This window comes from Nerophis ophidion, linkage group LG09 (genome assembly GCF_033978795.1).
Source record: "Nerophis ophidion isolate RoL-2023_Sa linkage group LG09, RoL_Noph_v1.0, whole genome shotgun sequence".
NCBI classification, from domain to species: Eukaryota; Metazoa; Chordata; class Actinopteri; order Syngnathiformes; family Syngnathidae; genus Nerophis; species Nerophis ophidion.
Window position 1 is genome coordinate 68,153,475 of NC_084619.1, and position 22,986 is coordinate 68,176,460.

The 22,986-nt window shown below is 42.8% G+C and overlaps 1 protein-coding gene across 2 annotated transcripts in view; it reads right to left on the reverse strand.

The window, feature by feature from the left end:
• The window catches only part of pcnx2 (pecanex 2), a 78,437-nt gene that overhangs the window by 54,371 nt on the left and 1,080 nt on the right, over nucleotides 1–22,986 (reverse strand). For both annotated transcript variants that reach the window (XM_061911647.1, XM_061911646.1), the window contains exons 2-14: nucleotides 18,410–18,612; nucleotides 11,104–11,221; nucleotides 10,982–11,018; nucleotides 10,348–10,787; nucleotides 9,997–10,185; nucleotides 9,414–9,899; nucleotides 5,889–6,084; nucleotides 5,682–5,814; nucleotides 5,478–5,620; nucleotides 5,313–5,391; nucleotides 3,388–3,523; nucleotides 1,097–1,239; nucleotides 878–1,031 (exon numbers count right to left, since the gene is read on the reverse strand). In XM_061911647.1, the coding sequence (XP_061767631.1) occupies nucleotides 878–1,031; nucleotides 1,097–1,239; nucleotides 3,388–3,523; nucleotides 5,313–5,391; nucleotides 5,478–5,620; nucleotides 5,682–5,814; nucleotides 5,889–6,084; nucleotides 9,414–9,899; nucleotides 9,997–10,185; nucleotides 10,348–10,787; nucleotides 10,982–11,018; nucleotides 11,104–11,221; nucleotides 18,410–18,612 (2,457 nt within the window). The remainder of the gene's footprint in view (nucleotides 1–877; nucleotides 1,032–1,096; nucleotides 1,240–3,387; nucleotides 3,524–5,312; nucleotides 5,392–5,477; nucleotides 5,621–5,681; nucleotides 5,815–5,888; nucleotides 6,085–9,413; nucleotides 9,900–9,996; nucleotides 10,186–10,347; nucleotides 10,788–10,981; nucleotides 11,019–11,103; nucleotides 11,222–18,409; nucleotides 18,613–22,986) is intronic.

Below are 22,986 nucleotides of genomic sequence, written 5' to 3' on the forward strand. Positions count from 1 at the left end.
AGTTGGATTCAAATAAGCGTAATTGTGGAGAGGCGCAGTCAACGGGCCGACGGCGGGGCAGGACATGCTGTGGCCCTGCTCAAGATGGCGGCCAGGAGGCGGAGAATGCGTCGGAACGGAGAGCGTGGCTCACACACCGGTTCACAATCTGCCTATGTCATCACAGTGTATAAAAGGGGAGAAGGAGGAAAGATCAGGGGAGAAGAGGTGGAGTGTCCGGCACTGCTGTATCTGCTGCGGACACTCCACCTCTTCTCCCCTGATCTTTCCTCCTTCTCCCCTTTTATACACTGTGAGGAGATAGGCAGATTATCTCCTCACAATCTGCCTATCTCCTCACAGTGTATAAAAAGGGGAGAAGGAGGAAAGATCAGGGGAGAAGAGGTGGAGTGTCCGGCACTGCTGTATCTGCTGCGGACACTCCACCTCTTCTACCCTGATCTTTTTATACACTGTGAGGAGATAGGCAGATTGTGAGGAGATAATCTGCCTATCTCCTCACAGTGTATAAAAGGGGAGAAGGAGGAAAGATCAGGGGAGAAGAGGTGGAGTGTCCGCAGCAGGTACAGCAGTGCCGGACACTCCACCTCTTCTACCCTGATCTTTCCTCCTTCTCCCCTTTTATACACTGTGAGGAGAAAGGCAGATTGTGAACCGGTGTGTGAGCCACGCACCTGATCTCGATTGCTACGGCGTCGCTCCCGGCAGGCCCCACGTCTTCGTTCCGCCGCATTCTCCGCCTCCTGGCCGCCATCTTGAGCAGGGCCACAGCATGTCCTGCCCCGCCGTCGGCCCCTCGGCTCCGCCTCTCCACAGTAATAATCTGTAACCCTGAAAAGCAGTCAGTCCTACAGGTGAGGACATTGCTGCCGAGTACCTTGAGTAAGGAGTACTGGCAGCTGGCGATGACCAGGCAGAACTGGAAGACCCAGAAGTCTTTGAAGCAGCCGTCGTTGAGGAGCACAAATCCCAGGAAGGAAACCAAGAAGGCCATGGAAATAGCCACCACATTCTCCACCACATGGCGGTTCCTGTCCAAATAAGGGAGGTCAGCATTGAGGGGAGTAGTTTGAGCAAGTAGCCTTGCTGCACTCACCTGTCCAGAAGGGCCAGCAAGGTGAGTCTGTCGTATAGAATGCTGACCCATTTGCCGGGAAACAGTTTGAGTTTGTAGTAAACCTTCCTGGCGGGTTTCTCCTGAGTGGAGGTCTCTGAGGAGTCATCCAGGGAGTCTTCCTCCTTGATGTGCACATGAATCATTCCTCCTTTATACGTTCTTCACGTTCTTCATGAAGTACAAACCCCGTTTCCATATGAGTTGGGAAATTGTGTTAGATGTAAATATAAACGGAATACAATGAATTGTAAAACAGTTTCAAATAATCATTAACTTTAGAATTTGATGCCAGCAACACGTGACAAAGAAGTTGGGAAAGGAGGCAATAAATACTGATAACGTTGAGGAATGCTCATCAAACACTTATTTGGAACATCCCACAGGTGTGCAGGCTAATTGGGAACAGGTGGGTGCCATGATTGGGTATAAAAGCAGCTTCCATGAAATGCTAAGTAATTCACAAACAAGGATGGGGTGAGGGTCACCACTTTGTAAGCAAATTGTCGAACAGTTTTAGAACAACATTTCTCAACGATCTATTGCAAGGAATTTAGGGATTTCAACATCTACGGTCCGTAAAATCATCAAAAGGTTCAGAGAATCTGGAGAAATCACTGCACGTAAGCGATGATATTACGGATCTTTGATCCCTCAGGCGGTACTGTATAAAAAACCGACATCAATCTCCAAAAGGATATCACCACATGGGCTCAGGAACACTTCTGAAAATCACTGTCACTAAATACAGTTGTTTGCTACATCTGTAAGTGCAAGTTAAAGCTCTACTATGCAAAAAAACGAAAGCCATTTATCAACAACACCCAGGAACGCCGCCGGCTTCGCTGGGCCCGAGCTCATCTAAAATGGACTGATGCAAAGTGGTAAAGTGTTCTGTGCTCTGATGAGTCCACATTTCAAATTATATTTGAAAACTGTGGACGTGGTATCCTCTGGAACAAAGAGGAAAATAACCATCCGGATTGTTATAGGCGCAAAGTTGAAAAGCCAGCATGTGTGATGGTATGGGGGTGTATTAGTGCCCAAGGCATGGGTAACTTACACATCTGTGAAGGCACCATTAATGCTGAAAGGTCCATACAGGTTTTGGAGCAACATATGTTGTCATCCAAGCAAAGTTATCATGGACGCCCCTGCTTATTTCAGCAAAACAATGCCGAGCAACGTGTTACAACAGCGTGGCTTCGTAGTAAAAGAGTGCGGGTACTTTCCTGGCCCGCCTGCAGGCCATACCTGTCTCCCATTGAAAATGTGTGGCGCATTATGAAACGTAAAATACAACAGCGGAGAACCCAGACTGTTGAACAACTAAAACTCTACATAAAACAAGAATGGGAAAGAATTCCACTTTCAAAGCTTCAACAATTAGTTTCCTCAGTTCCCAAACGTTTTTGAGTGTTGTTAAAAGAAAAGGTGATGTAACATAGTAGTGAACATGCCCTTTCCCAACTACTTTGGCACATGTTGCAGCCATGAAATTCTAAGTGAATTATTATTTGCAAAAAAAAATAAAGTGTGTGAGTTTGAACATCAAATATGTTGTCTTTGTAGTGCATTCAACTGAATATGGGTTGAAAATTATTTGCAAATCATTGTATTCCGTTTATATTTACATCTAACACAATTTCCCAACTCACATGGAAACGGGGTTTGTATCAGTGTGCAGATTTTTAAAACATCACTGAATGATTTTTCTTTTTGAGGAAGTTACGTTTTGTGTTTTGTCATTTGTTTTCATCGCTGCTGCTGATTAGTCAACTGATCGTTAAAATAATCCAAACTAATCGGCTATTAAATAATCCTTTGTTGCAGCCTCAATGACAATTTTATTTATTCTTTTATCAATTACTGTATTCGCTGGGGTTTTTATAGCTATCTGTCAGTTTGTTAGCTACGTAGCTCAAAAACGTGTGAGTGGATTTTGATGAAATGTCACAACTGGGATAAGCACCAGTGTATTTTTCTTAATCCGAATCACCGTCGGATTTGAGGATTTTTTTCAAAGGATTATTTTCTATTTAGCCAAGGTCTGTGCTCTCTGACTTCTGCTCTAATTCTCCATGCGGTCTTCAGTACAAAATGTTTGTGCTTTACATCCAAGGGTAAGTATCAGGTCTAGTGGATGAGTACTGTAAGTCATTGTGTGGAAGTGACCATGGACCTGACCCAAACTTCAAAATTCCTTGTTTTCAAAGGCATACCTGTCATAAATACAAAGATGAAGGATCCAAGTTTGGACAGAATATGATCACCTGAAAGATCTCAGGGTGCGTCCTTCGCGGCCGAAGTCGGTGCGAAGGAATGATGCGTCGTTGGAAAGGACAGTCGCCATGGCCACCAGCCAGGCTGTCCTGGCACTCCGAGTTGGAAGACGTCGACAGAAGGTCACTAAACACACAATCACAAGAAAAGTGGGGTCTGCTTAGTCTACGTCAGGGGTCACCAACGCCGTGCCCGTAAGGACCAGATGAGTCGCCCGCTGGCCTGTTCTAAAAATAGCTCAAATAGCAGCACTTACCAGTGAGCCGCCTCTATTTTTTAAATTGTATTTATTTACTAGCAAGCTGGTCTCGCTTTGCTCAACATTTTTAATTCTAAGAGAGACAAAAATATTTCAAATACTTGGTCTTCACTTGTTTAAATAAATTCATTTGTTTTTTTTACTTTGCTTCTTATAACTTTCAGAAAGACAATTTTAGAGAAAAAATACAACCGTAAAAATTATTTTAGGATTTTTAAACACATATATATTTTTACCTTCCTCTTCTTTCCTGACAATTTAAATCAATGTTCAAGTAAATAATTTGTTTTTTTATTGTAAAGAATAGGCGCAGTGGGAGAGTGGCCGTGCGCAACCCGAGGGTCCCTAGTTCAAATCCCACCTAGTACCAACCTCGTCACATCCGTTGTGTCCTGAGCAAGACACTTCACCCTTGCTCCTGATGGGTGCTGGTTGGCGCCTTGCATGGCAGCTCCCTCCATCAGTGTGTGAATGTGTGTGTGAATGGGTGAATGTGGAAGTAGTGTCGAAGCGCTTTGAGTACCTTGAAGGTAGAAAAGCGCTATACAAGTACAACCCATTTATCATTTATTTATTTAATTTTTCATTTTAGCTTCTGTTTTTTTGACAACGAATATTTGTGGAATATTTCTTTAAAGTTATTATGATTAAAATTTAAAAAAAATATTCCGGCAAATCTAGAAAATCTGTAGAATCAAATTTAAATCTTATTTCAAAGTCTTTTGAATTTCTTTTATAATTTTTGTTCGGCAAGATATAGAAGAAATAATGATTTGTCTTTGTTAGAAATATATCCATCCACCCATCCATTTTCTACCGCTTATTTCCTTTGGGGTCACGGGGGGGGGGGCGCTGGTGCCTATCTCAGCTACAATTGGGCGGAAGGCGTTTTTACACCCTGGACAAGTCGCCACCTCATCGCAGGGCCTGTTAGAAATATAGCTTGGTCCAATTTGTTATATATTCTAACAAAGTGCAGATTGGATTTTAACCTATTTAAAACATGTCATCAAAATTCGAAAATAATCTTAATCAGGAAAAATGACTAATGATATCCCTTAAGTCTAAATAGTTTTTCCTCTTAATTTTTTCTGGTTAAATTTTGAATTTTAAAGAGTCAAAATTGAAGATAAACTATGTTTCAAAATTTAATTTTCATTTTTTCCCTGTTTTCTCCTCTTTTAAACCGTTCAATTAAGTGTTTTTTTAATCATTTATTCTCTACAAAAAACCTTCCGTAAAAGGAAAAAAAATGTACCACGGAATGACGGACAGAAATACCCATTTATTTTTATATATATATATATATAGATTTATTCATAAAAGGTAAATCGAGCAAATTGGCTATTTCTGGCAATTTATTGAAGTGTGTATCAAACTGGTAGCCCTTCGCATTAATCAGTACCCAAGAAGTAGCTCTTGCTTTCAAAAAGGTTGGTGACCCCTGGTCTACGCAGACGGAAATGATCTGCGTTGAAGGTTCTAAAAGGTTTGTCAACATCCTGTTCTGTCTCCCTGTAATGTTTGTCTGATCTTGAATGGGATTGTGCTGAAAATTGTAATTTTCCTGAAGGAACTCTCCTGACGGAATAAATAAAGTACTATCTAATCTATCTATCTAATCTAATCTAAAACATAACGAGTGGGCAGCATTACCACATGTTGCCAGTGATCAGCTCGGCTCCTAGCGGCAGGTTGAGGGCTCGCTCGGCGTACAGTTTCCGGGGTCTTTCTCCTGGGGTAACAAACAAGCAGCTTTGAGAAGAACGCTTTTTCGATTCACTAAAAAGAAAATGGTGCGTTTTAAAGTTTACATCTTACGGTGCACAGTGTGGAAGGTGTAGGCCTCTTCCTTGTTCGTAGCCTCCGGTCGACAGATAACCTGCAGCATGGAGCTTTCTGACTGGGACGTTTGGGAAGGCAGAGAGTCGTAGTCCGGATCTTTTTCCCTGTCCGTCTGCGGACTGGCGGCAAAAAGGAATCAGGCTTTGATGCAGTGTGTTCTGTATTTCAAGGTGTTTGTACCTTTCTGGTGAGACAATGGGAATGTGTGTCGGCAGGACAGACTTCAGACTACTGGGAGGTTTAGGTCGGTCTGATTTTGCCTCTGGGTTGATGTCTTTGGGTTCATCTGCTCTGGGATTCTCTGCCATGCGTTCTGGGAGCATTGTGTTTGTTAATGGAATGTGTACGACGATATGATTAGTAGTACAATTAAGTGCAGCAACAGACCCAATTGTTGTTTGTCCGTCTCCATCGAGGCCCCAGCTCCATCTTTGAGCTCCGGCCCCTCTCCTTTCTTAGCACTGTCTCCAACCCCTCTGGTGTTGAGTGACTCCAACAAAGAAACAAACTCCAAGAAGTTGGATTCGTTGGGAATCTGACCCTCTTTTGCCTCCAGGTCTGACTTGGATGTGGTCATGGTCGACTGGGAGAGAGAAAGGAGGTTCTATAGCCAGAGTGTCAGAACTAGCACAAAACAATTGTTCAAACCAATCCAATGTAGGTCGATAAATGCTAAGCTATCTAAACAAACGGCGGGGGGGCTTTGCGTAGTGGGTAGAGCGGCCGGCCAGAAATCTGAGGGTTGCAGGTTCGCTTCCCACCTACTGATATCCAAAAAATCGCTGCCGTTGTGTTCTTGGGCAGGACACTTCACCCTTTGGCCCCGGTGGCGCTCACACTGGTCGGAGGGGCCGTAGGCGCAAACTGGCAGCCATGCTTCCGTCAGTCTACCCCAGGGCGGCTGTGGCTACTGATGTAGCTTACCACCACCAGGTGTGAATGAATGTTGAGTCCCAGTTCTCTGTGAGCGCTTTGAGTGTTTAGAAAAGCGCGATATAAATCTTAGTTATTATTATTATTATCCACATTCTCGCTTTGTGTCATAGTGTCAGGCTTGTCCCTGACAGTTTTGGTCCAAGTCTTAGTTTTTCCTCTGCATTGGTCTTTGTTTCCTGTCTTTAGTTCCTGTCAGGTTCCGTTTCCTGTTTGTCTCCCAGAGTGCTATGTCCCCTCACCTGTGGCTGATTGGCACCTTGCCACACCTGGTGTCAATCAGCCAGACACTATTTAGACCTGTTTTCTCCGCCAGTCAGTGCTGGATTATTGTCGTGTCGTGTCGATGTCATCGTTACAGCTACTACCTGTCGTGCTACTATTTGTCCTTGTCCTCGTAGCGGTAAGCTGTTCCTGTTAGCTATTTGTAGTTTGCTCTTTTGTTTCGGGTTTTCTTGTTAGCCATTAGCTGTCTCCAGTTTTTCTGCTTGCTGGTTCCTGTTTTCAGTTTTGGCTACACCTAGTTCCTGGTTTGTACCTTTTATTTTAGACATTAAATTATGTTTTCTTATTTAATGTGGAGCGAATTTTAGCGATATTGCGGAGATGAAAGAAGGCCGTTTTAGTAACGCTTTTAATGTGTGCCTCAAAGGAGAGAGTTGGGTCGAAGATAATACCCAGATTCTTTACCGTGTCGCCTTGTTTAGTTGTTTGGTTGTCAAATGTTAGAGTTGTATTATTAAATAGAGTTTGGTGTCTAGCAGGACCGATAATCAGCATTTCCGTTTTTTGGGCGTTGAGTTGCAAAAAGTTAGCGGACATCCATTGTTTAATTTCATTAAGACACGCCTCCAACTGACTACAATCCGGCGTGTTGGTCAGCTTTAGGGGCATGTAGAGTTGGGTGTCATCAGCATAACAGTGAAAGCTAACACCGTATTTGCGTATGATGTCACCTAGCGGCAGCATGTAGATGCTGAAGAGTGCAGGGCCAAGGACCGAACCCTGGGGAACTCCACACGTTACCTTAACGTAGTCCGAGGTCACATTGTTATGGGAGACACACTGCATCCTATCAGTAAGATAAGAGTTAAACCAAGACAGGGCTAAGTCTGACATACCAATTCGTGTTTTGATACGTTCTAATAAAATATTATGATCGACAGTATCGAAAGCAGCGCTAAGATCGAGGAGTAGCAACATAGAGGACGCATCAGAATCCATCGTTAGCAATAGATCATTAGTCATTTTTGCGAGGGCTGTCTCCGTGGAGTGATTTGATCTGCCGTTTCTTTTCTTTTTCTTCTATGTCCCACTCTCCTTTGTGGAGGGAGTCCGGTCCGATCCGGCGGTCATGTACTGCTCGCCTGTGTATCGGCTGGGGACATCTCTGCGCTGCTGATCCGCCTCCGCTTGGGATGGTTTCCTGCTGGCTCCGCTGTGAACGGGACTCTCGCTGCTGTGTTGGATCCGCTTTGGACTGGACTCTCGCGACTGTGTTGGATCCATTATGGATTGAACTTTCACAGTATCACGTTAGACCCGCTCGACATCCATTGATTTCCTCCTCTCCAAGGTTCTCATAGTCATCATTGTCACCGACGTCGCACTGGGTCATTATTGTCACCGATGTCCCACTGGGTGTGAGTTTTCCTTGCCCTTATGTGGGCCTACCGAGGATGTCGTAGTGGTTTGTGCAGCCCTTTGAGACACTAGTGATTTAGGGCTATATAAGTAAACATTGATTGATTGATTGAATGCCTGCCTCCTTCTCTACATCTTGGGGTTCGTCACAAACTAACTCTGACACATAGATGACCAGGAAAATTAGTGTAATTATGTATCCATCCATTTTCTATACCGCTTGTCCTTATTAGGGTGGCAGGTCCCGTGTCACTTTCGGGTACATGGAACTAAACCAATCACAGTAAACAAACAAACATTCACACTTAAATCCCCACCTATGGACAAGTTGGAGTCTCCAAATGACCTGCTTGTTTTTGGGACATGGAAAGAAGCCAGAAAACCCACTAATGGTACAGTACTGATCCCTTTGATATTTGGACTGTAAGACCAAGATTTTAACCACTGGTACACAGCTTCTAAAATCCATGGATTTTACTTTTACAATATGCTAATTTCCAATAAAAACAAGCTGCTTGCCAAAAATGTCCCTCCATCCGCATGTTCAACAGTAACAGAGTGCACAAATGGAGACATTAATGTTATGATCGGCTGCACGGATCATAGTCTGTTTGGGTTTTTTAGGGTCACTTGAGTTTTTCTGTTAGTTTTGGACTCCTTCGGTTCCTGTTTGTGCACTTCTCAGTTGGTTACCATAGTTACGTATTGTATTCACCTGCCTCGGTTTTTTTGGGACACACCTGTGTCCAATCAAGAGACTATGTTCAAGCCTGCCCTTCTTATCCATCGTCCTTGGTTCCTTGTTTGCGGTAAGCTACAGTCGCGTTTATGTTCTGGTTCCAGACTCTGTGCTAAGTGAGCTCCATGGCCACTCCCACTATACGTCGAGGCGCGGATTCCTTGGTATCGGAATCTCTCGCACTCCCAATCAACGAGGCGATTTTCAATCTCCACCGTTACAGTGATTGGGAGATAAAGAGATTCCGACGCCAAGGGATCCGCGCCTCGACGTATAGTGGGAGTGGCAATGGAGCTCACTTAGCACAGAGTCTGGAACCAGAACCAGACTGTTGCTTACCGCAAACAAGGAACCCAGGACGAGGGATAAAAAGGGCAGGCTTAAATATAGTCTCTGGATTGGACACAGGTGTGTCCCAAAAAAACCGAGGCAGGTGAATATAGTACGCAACTATGGTAACCAACTGAGAAGTGCACAAACAGGAACCAAAGGAGTCCAAAACCAACGGAAAAACACAAGTGACCCGAAAAAAAACAAACAGACTATGATCCGTGCAGCGGATCATAACAATTAAAACAGGTAAAGTGGCCACATACTGTGTTCTGGGAGCAGTCTGAGAGGAGTACGGCATCTTTCCCGCTGTCCATGCTCAGCCCGCGAATGTGCGTGCGACCTCCGGGCCCGTAGCGGCCCAAAGAAGGCGGAAGACGCAGGAAACCTTGCGGATCCACGCTGGAAACCAGGGTATTCAATCCGGCATCATCTGGGTGAGAGTGAACATCAACCCCAGACGAGCTGTCGTCGTTGGTCTGCTCTGGACCGCCAGTGTCCTCATCTGTTAAGGTCAGTCCCCCATGCTCCTGACCCGGATTGGGACACTCCATGGCGGCGACTGTGTCTCTGCATAAGTAAAACTCCTCACTTTGGCTCGCCATCTGTCTTGAGGTTTTGTCGTCTTCTGATACGACTGCTTCTCCTTCTTCTGCTGCTGCATCGTCTTCAACTTCCAGCTTCTCGTCCTCGGGGGAGTCGAAGGTGATGACAGGGATCTTGATGTGACATTCTCCTGCATCCTTTTGGGCCTAACAAACACGCATGTTTACACGATCTATCAATCCTATGAGAACTCAAAATTGCAAATAAAACTCTCAAAACCCTCGGACTGACCACGGACCTCACCTGTGCGTTCTCCCGGAGGCTCTGCTTGACACGCTCCTCCAGCTGAACGGCAGTTTGAGAGTCGCAACTCATGGTGATGACGATCTTGACGGTGTCCTCCGGGTGAGAAGACAAAGGTGCTGGGCTAGAGTCGTCGACCAGGACCACTTCTATTTCATCCGAGCAGTACGTCTCCTCTGCAGACTCATCCTGACAGACGATACAAGACAAGGTTGTAAGCGGTAAGGTGAGAAATAGGTAAGAGATGGTAAGACACAAGTAACAGAAGGTAGGAAAGAGAAAGTTAAGGAATAGGAAACAAAAGGTAAGAAGGGACAGAAGTTTTCAATGTATCTTGGCGACCTACTATACCTGTGCTGCAGTTTCTGGGTGGTCAATGAAATCAAGAGAGCATTCCTGGGGACTCTCCATTGAGTTATTATTGGCATCTGAGGGTTCCTTATGTCCCTCAGTCTCCTTCACCTTATCATCTTCACTTCCTGTGGTAGGCGGGAGACCTTCATCGACTGTTTCTTCAAATACTTGTTCTCTCTCATCCTTGTCTTTCTCTTTTCTGTCCTGTTCTGAGTCTTTCTCCTCCTTTCTTTCGTCTTCTGGTTGCACTGTGGACTCGGGCTGTTCTTCTGCATTGTCCATTATTTCCACATCTGTCTTTGCGTTCCCGTCAGCAGATCCGGACTTCTCTCGTTCAGATTGGGATGGGGGCCTCTGAAAGGTTCCCTTGCCGGGATTGAGGTTAGCCAGGTCGTCTGGGGATGGAGGGTCCGGGCCTTTCTTCACGGGCCTCTCCTCTGCCAGTTCATAAAAGCAGTTACTTCACACATGAAGCAAGTCCAAGGTCAGATCCTCATACATTAAACCAACCCAGCCCCACATTAGGAAGCACTTTGGCGAGAGAGTTAGCAGTGACAATGTCAGAATATGTGCAGTTTTAAATGGAACGTTTTCCTAGCATGGTAGATTTTTGGGTGGACGACAGTATTACCTTCAACCGCCTTCACCTCCTCCGATTTGGAACATTCCTGCACAGACATGGAACACATTTTATTGCCGTTAAAAACGTAACACGGCAAAATGCTTTGTGTTACCAAGTATCCAAGTACTTACCACCCCTATAAGGCCCGGGTCAGTTTCGGTCTGCTTCACAGTCACCTGGATCACCGAACTGGGGCGTTTGAGAGCCAGCATCGTCATGGCAACGCTGTCTGGGACGGTACTGCTCTTCCTTTGGGGCAAAGCAAAATAACATCGACAGGGCAGGTTTGGAAGGGTAACACACTGATTAGGGAACATGATACGCTTCAGTTCCAAGATTTTACAGGATCAAGGACTGACTGATTTTATCAAGGGGTGAGCTGAAGATTCGCAAACTTTCCTCGGTATATTGCCCCTCTGCCAAAGATGTGCTGACTCTTTGAAAGGAAGCAGTCTGAATTGCCTTCTATTTCACTTGATGACGCAGAAGGGAGAGTGAATAAATAGACACATGAGCCCAGATAAGGAAGTGACTAAAATATCTCCCAAAAACATGACGTCTCCCTAAAATACCACATCTGCGTTCTAAGAACTCCGGCTTATTAGTGATTCCCAGAGCTCTAAACAAGTCTGCGGGTTATAAAGTGCTTTCTATTGGGACTCCAGCACTCTGGAATGTTCTAGCAGTAACAGTTAGATATTCTACCTCAGTAGAAGCATTTAAGTTCCATCTTAAGACTCATTTGTATACTTTTGCCCTCGGGTCACCAACGCGGTGCCTGCCGGCATCAGGTCGCCCGTAAGGACCAGATGAGTCGCCCGCTGGTTTGTTCTAAAAATAGCTCAAATAGCAGCACTTACCAGTGAGCTGCCTCTATTTATTAAATTGTATGTATTTACTAGCAAGCTGGTCTCTCTTTGCTCGACATTTTTAATTCTAAGAGAGACAAAACTTAAATAGAATTTGAAAATCTAAGAAAATATTTCAAAGACTTGGTCTTCACTTGTTTGAATAAATTCTTTTTTTTTTTTTTTTACTTTGCTTCTTATTACTTCCGGAAAGACAATTTTAGAGAAAAATACAACCTTAAAAATGATTTTAGGATTTTTAAACACATATACTTTTTTACCTTTTAAATTCCCTCCTCTTCTTTCCTGACAATTTAAATCAATCAATCAATGTTTACTTATATAGCCCTAAATCACTAGTGTCTCAAAGGGCTGCACAGACCACTACCACATCCTCGGTAGGCCCACATAAGGGCAAGGAAAACTCACACCCAGTGGGACATTGGTGACAATAATGACTATGAGAACCTTAGAGAGGAGGAAAGCAATGGATGTGGAGCGGGTCTAACATGATACTGTGAAAGTTCAATCCATAATGGATACAACACAGTCGCGAGAGTCCAGTCCAAAGAGGATCCAAGACACAGCAGCGAGAGTCCCGTTCACAGCGGAGCCAGCAGGAAACCATCCCAAGCGGAGGCGGACCAGCAGCGCAGAGATGTCCCCAGCCGATACACAGGCGAGCAGTACATGGCCACCGGATCGGACCGGACCCCCTCCACACGGGAGAGTGGGACATAGAAGAAAAAGAAAAGAAACGGCAGATCAACTGGTCTAAAAAGGGAGTCTATTTAAAGGCTAGAGTATACAAATGAGTTTTAAGGTGAGACTTAAATGCTTCTACTGAGGTGGCATCTCGAACTGTTACCGGGAGGGCATTCCAGAGTACTGGAGCCCGAACGGAAAATGCTCTATAGCCCGCAGACTTTTTTTGGGCTTTGGGAATCACTAATAAGCCGGAGTCCTTTGAACGCAGATTTCTTGCCGGGACATATGGTACAATACAATCGGCAAGATAAGATGGAGCTAGACCGTGTAGTATTTTATACGTAAGTAGTAAAACCTCAAAGTCACATCTTAAGTGCACAGGAAGCCAGTGCAGGTGAGCCAGTATAGGCGTAATGTGATCAAACTTTCTTGTTCTTGTCAAAAGTCTAGCAGCCGCATTTTGTACCAACTGTAATCTTTTAATGCTAGACATGGGGAGACCCGAAAATAATACGTTACAGTAGTCGAGACGAGACGTAACAAACGCATGGATAATGATCTCAGCGTCTTTAGTGGACAGAATGGAGCGAATTTTAGCGATGTTACGGAGATGAAAGAAGGCCGTTTTAGTAACGCTTTTAATGTGTGCCTCAAAGGAGAGAGTTGGGTCGAAGATAATACCCAGATTCTTTACCGTGTCGCCTTGTATAATTGTTTGGTTGTCAAATGTTAGAGTTGTATTATTAAATAGAGTTCGGTGTCTAGCAGGACCGATGATCAGCATTTCCGTTTTTTTGGCGTTGAGTTGCAAAAAGTTAGCGGACATCCATTGTTTAATTTCATTAAGACACGCCTCCAGCTGACTACAATCCGGCGTGTTGGTCAGCTTTAGGGGCATGTAGAGTTGGGTGTCATCAGCATAACAGTGAAAGCTAATACCGTATTTGCGTATGATGTCACCTAGCGGCAGCATGTAGATGCTGAAGAGTGCAGGGCCAAGGACCGAACCCTGGGGAACTCCACACGTTACCTTAACGTAGTCCGAGGTCACATTGTTATGGGAGACACACTGCATCCTATCAGTAAGATAAGAGTTAAACCAAGACAGGGCTAAGTCTGACATACCAATTCGTGTTTTGATACGTTCTAATAAAATATTATGATCGACGGTATCGAAAGCAGCGCTAAGATCGAGGAGCAGCAACATAGATGACGCATCAGAATCCATCGTTAGCAATAGATCATTAGTCATTTTTGCGAGGGCTGTCTCCGTGGAGTGATTTGCCCTGAAACCGGATTGAAAGGTTTCACATAGATTGTTAGACGCTAAGTTTTCATTTAACTGCTCCGCAACAATTTTTTCAAGGATTTTTGAAATAAAGGGAAGGTGAGACACCGGTCGGTAATTTACCATGAGGTCAGGATCGAGGTTAGGTCTTTTAAGAAGAGGATGAATAACCGCTTTTTTGAATGCTAGGGGAACAGTGCCCGAGGAGAGTGATAGGTTTATAATATTTAGCACTGATGGACCTAATAATACAAAGAGCTCCTTGATCAGTTTCCCAGGAAGAGGGTCAAGTAAACATGTTGTCTGTTTTATTCCATTTACAAGTTGTAACAATTCCTCTAATGTTATTTCCTCAAAACGAGAGAAACTATTTTGGAGGGCAGTATCCGCCGTATATACAATCGTGGCAGTGTTAATAGAACCCCGTTGTAGCTGGGACGCATTGTCTTTAATCTCCTTTCTAATGACTTCAATTTTCTTACTAAAGAATTGCATAAAGTCATAAGCTGAGTGGGTTGAGCTACTGGAAGGAGTCCCTTGTTGGGTTAGCGATGCTACCGTACTAAACAAAAATTTAGGATCGTTTTTATTACGGTGGATGAGATTTGAGTAATATTTAGCTTTAGCTAAGGTAAGCATGCGTTTATAAGTTATTAAACCATCACTCCATGCTTGATGGTGCACCTCAAGTTTAGTCGTGCGCCATTTGCGTTCCAGCTTTCTACATAATAATTTCTGAGCTCTAGTTTCTTCTGTAAACCACGGGGTACGCTTTTTTGGAGCCTTTTTTAACTTTAGCGGTGCTATGTTATCAATGGTTTCGCGCAGGGCGTCGTTAAAGTTGTTAGTGAGGTTATCAATAGAGCCCACATACTTTGGGAATGGTGCCATTACCGAGGGCAGTAGGTCTGCAAGAGTTGTCGTTGTGGCTGTATTAATGTTGCGGCTGCTATAGCAGTTATTATTATTATTAGTTTGACGAACATGCGTCTGAACCTCGAATTTTATAAGATAATGATCGGACAATACTTTCGTATACGGGAGTATCGTAACTTTGGAAACGGTGATGCCCCTGACAAGCACTAGGTCTATCGTATTACCGTTGCGATGCGTGGGTTCATTTATTATTTGTGTGAGACCACAGCTATCAATTACAGTCTGGAGCGCTACGCACGGTGGGTCCGATGGGGTATTCATATGGATATTAAAGTCCCCCATTATGATTATATTATCGGCGTGTGTCACTAGATCAGCAACGAACTCTGAGAATTCATTGATAAAGTCCGAATAGGGCCCTGGGGGGCGGTAGATAACAGCCAGGTGTAGAGGCAGTGGTGTGACAGACCTCATAGTAAGCACCTCAAACGATTTATATTTATTATTTATGTTAGGACTAAGGTTAAAGTTTTCGTTGTATATTAGTGCGACACCCCCACCCCTTTTGAGCGGACGGGCAATATGCGCATGTGTAAAGTTAGGAGGACATGCCTCATTTAGCGCAAAAAAGTCGTTTGGTTTAAGCCAGGTTTCGCTGAGACCGATGACGTTAAGATTGTTGTCTCTGATAATATCATTAACTAACAACGTTTTAGGAGACAATGATCTTATGTTTAAAAAACCTATATTATAGGTAGTGGGCTGTTTTAGGGAGTTTTTGATCAAATTATCCATAGTAGCAATATTAATAATGTTGTGTTTATTATGCCCAGTGCATTTAGTATAGTTACGACCATATCTAGGAATTGATATGACAGGAATTTTCCGATTGTTTGTTTGTTGCTTTGATAAATTGCACGCATCATGGTTAGCCACCTCAGTAACGGGGATTTTCCGATTGTTTGTTTGTTGCTTTGATAAACTGCACGCATCATAGTTAGCCACCTCAGTAAAACACATGTCCAACTCTGAAACACTCAAAGCAGAAAAAACTTGTTCTAATTTAACAGACCAATGTTCAAGTAAATGTATTGTTTTTATTGTAAAGAATAATAAATACATTTTTATTTAATTCCTCATTTTAGCTTCTGTTTTTTCAAAGAAGAATATTTGTGAAATATTTCTTCAAACTTATGATTAAAATAAAAAAAAATATTCTGGCAAATCTAGAAAATCTGTAGAATCAATTTTAAATCTTATTTCAAAGTCTTCTGAATTTCTTTTAAAATTTTTGTTCTGGAAAATCTAGAAGAAATAATGATTTGTCTTTGTTAGAAATATAGCTTGGTCCAATTTGTTATATATTCTAACAAAGTGCAATTTGGATTTGAACCTATTCAAAACATGTCATCAAAATTCAAAAATTAATCTTAATCAGGAAAAATGACTAATGATGTTCCATAAATTATTTTTTTAATTTTTTCAAAGAGATTCGAATTCGCTAGTTTTTCTCTTCATTTTTTCGGTTGAATTTTGAATTTTAAAGAGTCGAAATTGAAGATAAACTATGGTTCAAAATTTAATTTTCAATTTTTCGTGTTTTCTCCTCTTTTAAACTGTTCAATTAAGTGTTTTTTTTTCATCATTTATTCTCTACAAAAAAACCTTCCGTAAAAGGAAAAAAAAATGTACGACGGAAAGACAGACAGAAATACCCATTTTTATATATATTATATATAAAAATGTATTTATTAAAGGTAAATTGCGCAAATTGGCTATTTCTAGCAATTTATTTAAGTGTGTATCAATCTGGTAGCCCTTCGCATTAATCAGTACCCAAGAATTAGCTCTTGGTTTCAAAAAGGTTGGTGACCCCTGCTCTAGCCTTTAAATAGACCCCCCCTTTTAGGCCAGTTGATCTGCCGTCATTCCTATTCTGCTCTGCCCCCCCTCTCCTTCGTGGAGAGGTTATCCATGTAAGGACTGGTTGGCACAGTAATGCCGGGTTTGTCCCTCCGTGGATGTGTCGACAAGTACGCAGCAATGGTAAATTTAAATGATTTATTAAACTTAACAAAAGCAGGCTACGAACAAAAAGACTGGAGCTAACAGACAAAATAAACCAAAGGCGCTAGCATAAACGCTAGGAATAGAAAACAGAGAAACTAAGACTGGCACGAAGGCACACAAAAAGGAAAAACAATTCATCAGCGTGAGAGCTGGAATAAAACAAAGGCTTAGCGTGAAATGCTAGCGAGAATATACAGACGTGAAGTCAGTCGATACTTGTTGCTCAAAGGCAAATTAATGGACCCAGACTGAACAAAGAAAAGAGGAAAGCTTATATAGGGAGTAATCAAGGAGAACCAGGTGTGTGTAGAAAACGAGTAGCAGGTGAAATCAATGTGTAACCATGGTAACGGACTAAACAGGAAGTAAGTGGGTCAGAAGAGAATGAAACAAAGATGGAAAAACAAACATGTGAAGATCTGAGTCACAGATCGCAACAATCCACTCCACATCCATAGCACCAATCACACCGGGGGGGGGGGGGGGGGGGGTCCCAGCGTTGGTCGGGTCCGCCTTTGGCTGCTCCGCTTTGGCTGCTGCCCCCGCAACTGAAGCCCTGGTCTTAGTCAGACCAACATAGAGGTCTTTGTTTCACGTCTCTACGACATTCCTAACAGAAGTTACAAGCAGTTTTGTCTGGAAAAAGGTGACGGCTTTTTACAAAACTTTTATTTTGAAGGGGTAATTGCCAACTTCCTGTTTATTTTAACTGAAAGATGCCTGATATCAAAATGTAGGTCTAAGTGAGACCTACATTGAGGTTTTTGTTTCATGTCTGTCCGACATTCCTACCAGAAGTTACAAGCAGTTTGATCTGTTTCCTCTTCCTAGGAGCAGTTTTTTCTGTTTTATTCAAAAATTGCAATAGAGCGCAATTTTGAGTTTTAAGGTTTGTTTTTTTCACTAGATCGCAATTTTGCCAGTCCTGATGTGTGTGCCAAGTTTGGTGAGTTTTGAAGCATTTTAAGGGGGTCAAATTTCAGTTCAAAGAGGCAAAAATTGACTTTTTTGCGAAAATTTTGTTTTGAAGGGGTTTTTGCCAACTTCCTGTTGATTTTTGCTATAGAAGTGTTTTATTGGAAATGTAGGTCTAAGTCAGACCTACATAGAGGTTTTTGTTTCATGTCTCTACGACATTCCCAACGGAAGTTACAAGCAGTCTGTTTTTTGTCTCTTCCTAGGGGGCGCTAGCGCGCAATTTTAATTTTTGGGGTTTGGTTACCTAATATGTTGGTCTGCCCCTCTATCCCGATGTGTGTGTCAAATTTGGTGAGTTTTGAAGCATGTTAAGGGGGTCAAATTAGGTTATTGTCTGTGTTGTATTCCTAGGGGGCGCTAGAGCACAATTTTGAGTTTTGGGGTTTGGTTTTTTATAGGGTCCGCCCTGCCTATGGCAAAGGACTCCAAAGGTTTCTCATTGTGTCCATTGGGTTGACGTTTTTCCTGCCCTGATGTGGGATCGGAGCCCAGGATGTCATTGTGGCTTGTACAGCCCTTTGAGACACTTGTGATTAAGGGCTATGTAAATGAAATTTGATTGATTGATTGATAAAAGAAAGGATTCGTAGAACAATGCAAATGTCCAATTGATCTATTTGATCTCTGTACAGTATTGTGCATCAGGAAAATAATAAACATCTCCTTCACCTGATGTTGGCCGGCAAGCGGGAGTCCGAGGCGTTGCTCTTCTTCTCAGCGGCCTTGCTGAGGTCCGAGAGGCTGCTGCGGACCACCGCCTCGCCCTCGTCGAACAAGACGTGCAGCCGGTAGTTGGCCAGCTTGACCAGCGCAAAGAAGACGGTGACGGAGGTGCAGTAGATGCTGAGAGCCATGGTGGTGGGGGGCAGAGCCTGAGGTGGACACATGCAGGACCGCAAGGTGAGGCCGTGGGCACTACATCTGTCGACTCACACTAACATGGTGGGACACAAAATATACACTGTAAAAAAAAAAAAAAATCCTATTTTTATGGTTAATCTAATCTAAATGTCTACTGTATTTTTTTTTTTTTAAATAGGTGTTAAAACTGTAGAATTGAAGACATTATCTGTAAATAAACAAACCGCCTGTTATTTTAAGTAATATGCCAGTAATGACAAACTATGTATATTTCCCTTTTTTTTTTACAGAAAAATACCAAATTAATTATACATATCATTATGTATAGCTCGGTTGGTAGAGTGGCCGTGCCAGCAACTTGAGGGTTGCAGGTTCGATTCCCTCTTCCGCCATCCTAGTCACTGCCGTTGTGTCCTTGGGCAAGACACTTTACCCACCTGCTCCCAGTGCCACCCACACTGGTTTGAATGTAACTTAGATATTGGGTTTCACTACGTAAAGCGCTTTGAGTCACTAGAGAAAAGCGCTATATAAACATAATTCAATTCACTTCACATTATCTGTTTTCTCAAATTACTGTCAAATTCATGTAAAATTGCAGTAATTAACTTTAATTAAATATGTAACTTTTTATATAAAAGTCTATGTCCATAATAACAATCCAACAGTTTATATGTAATTTTAAGGTAAATCTTATTTTTTTTACGCGTGGGGCAGTGGGAGAGTGGCCGTGCGCAACCCGAGGGTCCCTGGTTCAAATCCCACCTAAAACCCACCTCGTCACGTCCGTTGTGTCCTGAGCAAGACACTTCACCCTTGCTCCTGATGGGTGCTGGTTGGCGCCTTGCATGGCAGCTCCCTCCATCAGTGTGTGAATGTGTGTGTGAATGGGTAAATGTGGAAGTAGTGTCAAAGCGCTTTGAGTACCTTGAAGGTAGAAAAGCGCTATACAAGTACAACCCATTTATTTATTTATCATTTAATATTTATGTGTATTTTTACATTCAAGTGGAAAAATATATGTAGCCTGTTGTCTAAAGGTTTATGCTCATACTAACAATTTAACATTTTTCTCTGTAAAATGATATACGTTGGTGACTGCAAGACATACTTGATCAACAGCCAACAGCCATACAGGTCACACTGAGGGTGTATGCGCCACACTGTCAACCCACACCAAACAAGAATGACAAACACATTTCAGGAGAACATCTTCACCGTAACACAACATAAACACAACAGAAAAAATACCCTGAATCCCATGTGTTACAAGATACACCCCCACCACCAAACCCCGCCCATCTCAACCGACGCACGGAGGGGGGCGGTGGGCGGGGTTGGGTGGTAGCGGGGGTGCAGCCTGGAAGAGTCTGCAAGGGGATTCTGGGTATTTGTTCTGTTGTCTTTATGTTGTGTTACGGTGCGGATGTTCCGCCGAAATGTGTTTATCATTCTTGTTTGGTGTGGGTTCACTGTGTGGCGCATATTTGTAGCAGTGTTAAAGTTGTTTGTACGGCCACCGTCAGTGTGACTTGTATGGCTGTTGATCAAGTATGTCTTGCAGTCTCTATTATATTTCTGTCAGAGCCGTACACATCACGCTGTTGATTCGTTGAATGAGCAAACTCAGAGGGCGATAAAGCGCGGTCACGGTACGCCCATAATATATTTGTCCAGGGGAACATCGGGTCAATCCTACAAGAGGGTCATCGAAAGTCTCGCGGTAGGATCGCTAAGTATGTTGTTAGGGCGGGATACGGGGATAGCCATTCATAGAAGGTGAACCCACTTTGCACCAAGTTCCTGCATCCAGTGGCCCCCAGGTAATTAATAGGGACCCAAACAAGTTTTGTGTTGAATATTGAACAAGCAAGGCTTATATAACTTTATAGTGACATGGAACATCTAGTTTAAAATAATAATAATGATAACAATTTAAAAATGTCAATGGCGTATCAAACAAAATTTAAATAAAAATCGTATGCCTCTTTTCTATTTGCAGCCTTCTGAGGTACATATCAAAAATAAACTTTTTCCACAGGCTAATAATAAATTTGAAAATAAAATAACAACAACAAATTAAACATTGAAGCCTTGAAGTAGCAAGAGAGAGTGCATGAATAAAACCTTCATTATTGCTCAGTTTGCTACACTGATTTGCTTTAACACTGAATATGGAACAAGCAACGATTACATAACTTAATCATGCAAAACCAACCATCAAAAAACTAACGAAAAAACATCATTGGTACATTAAATACAATAAAAAAATAAATAAAAATAATTCCTCTTTTCCATTTGCAGCCCTCTGAGGTAAATATCAACATTAACGTTTTCACAGGCTAATGAATTTTAAAATAAAATAACAATGAGGTGGGCGGGGTTGGGGGGGCAGGGTGTGTATATTGTAGCGTCCCAGAAGAGTTAGTGCTGCAAGGGATTCTGGGTATTTCTTCTGTATGTTGTGCTCGATGCGGATGTGTCTGTCATTCTTGTTTGGTGTGGGTTCACAGTGTGGCGCATGTTTGTAACAGTGTTAAAGTTGTTTATACGGCCACCCTCAGTGTGACCTGTATAGCTGTTGACCAAGTATGCGTTGCATGCAATTAAGTGTGTGTAAAAGCTGCATATATTACGTGGCTGTGTCGGCACGCAGTTAGTATGGAGGAAAAGCGGACGTGATGACAGGTTGTAGAGGACGCTAAAGGCAGTGCCTCTAAGGCACGCCCCCAATATTGTCGTCCAAGTGGAAATCGGGAGAAATTTGGGAGAATTGTTGCCCCGGGAGATTTTCGGGAGGGGCACTGAACATCAGGAGTCTTCCGGGAAGTATTAGCGGTGAATGCGGTCTTACAGCGGCACTGCCACTGTATTATACCGGCGGGCCAGCTCTAATGTTAATTTGATATTGCCCCAAATTTGGCCCGCGGGCCAGAGTTTGACACCCATGATCTAGAGCAGGGGTGTCAAACTCAAATACAGAGTGGGACAAAATTTAAAACTGAACAAAGCCGCGGGCCAAGGTTGAACAAATTAACCTTTTAATAGGGACCCAAACAAGTTTTGCATTGAACAAGCAAGGCTTATATAACTTTATAGTGACATGCAAAATCCAGTTTCAAATAATAATAATAATAATAAAATATCAATGGCGTATCAAATAAAATTTAAATACAAATGTAATGCCTCTTTTCTACTTGCAGCCTTCTGATGTAAATATCAAAATATCTTTTAGCGTCCCGAATGAGTTAGTGCTGCAAGGGATTCTGGGTATTTGTTCTGTTGTGTTTATGTTATGTTACAGTGCAGATGTTCTCCTGAAATGTTTTTGTCATTCTTGTTTGGTGTGGGTTCACAGTGTGGCGCATGTTTGTAACAGTGTTAAAGTTGTTTATAAGGCCACCCTCAGTGTGACCTGTATGGCTGTTGACCAAGTATGCATTGCATTCACTTATGTGTGTGTAATAGCCGCATATATTATGCGAGTGGGCCTGCACGCTGTTTGCATGGAGGGAATGCGGACGTGACGACAGGTTGTAGAGAATGCTAAAGGCAGTGCCTTTAAGGAACTCCCTCAATATTGTCCGGGTGGAAATCGGGAGAATGCTTGCCCCGGGAGATTTTCGGGAGGGGAATTGAACTGCAGGAGGATTGGGAAGTGTGAGAAATTGCGGTGTTACAGCGGCACCGGGCGGGCCAGCTGTAATGTTAATTTGATATTGCCTCAAGGGCCAAATTAAATTACACGGCGGGCCAGAGTTTGACACCCATGATCTAGAGCAGGGGTCGGGAACCTTTTTGGCTGAGGGAGCCATGTAAGGCAAATGTTTCAAAATGTATTTCTGTGAGAGCCATATCATATTTTTTAACACTGAATACAACTAAATGCGTGCATTTTTAAGTAAGACCAACATTTTTAGAGTATAATAAGTCTCTTATTATTTTTAATAACTTTTTTTATTCTGAAGCTAACCTATAATAAATCAAATGTCATGTCTGTTGATCATGTTTTTGTTTGGCCATGTGCTGTTTGTCCTTTGGACTCTTTAAGTTCCTGTTTTTTTCCACTCCCTTGTCTGGTTTCCTTGGTTACTCATTTTGTCCACCTGTCTCTGGTGGACAAAATGCCCGCTCACCTGCTTCCCGAGCACTAATCAGAGGCAGCATTTAAGCTCGTCTTTGCCAGTCAGTCGCCCTGGCGTCAATGTGATCTTTTCTTGCTCTGTGCTGACTTGTTTCATGCCTTGCCATAGTTTCATGCCAAATAAGTTTTGTTTGATTTATGTTCATAGTCCGTTTATGCGTTAGCTTTGTTCCTTAGCCTAAGTTGTGCCTCCACTGTCAGCGATTTTTGTTTGTATCTTTTTTTAGTTTAAATTAAATCA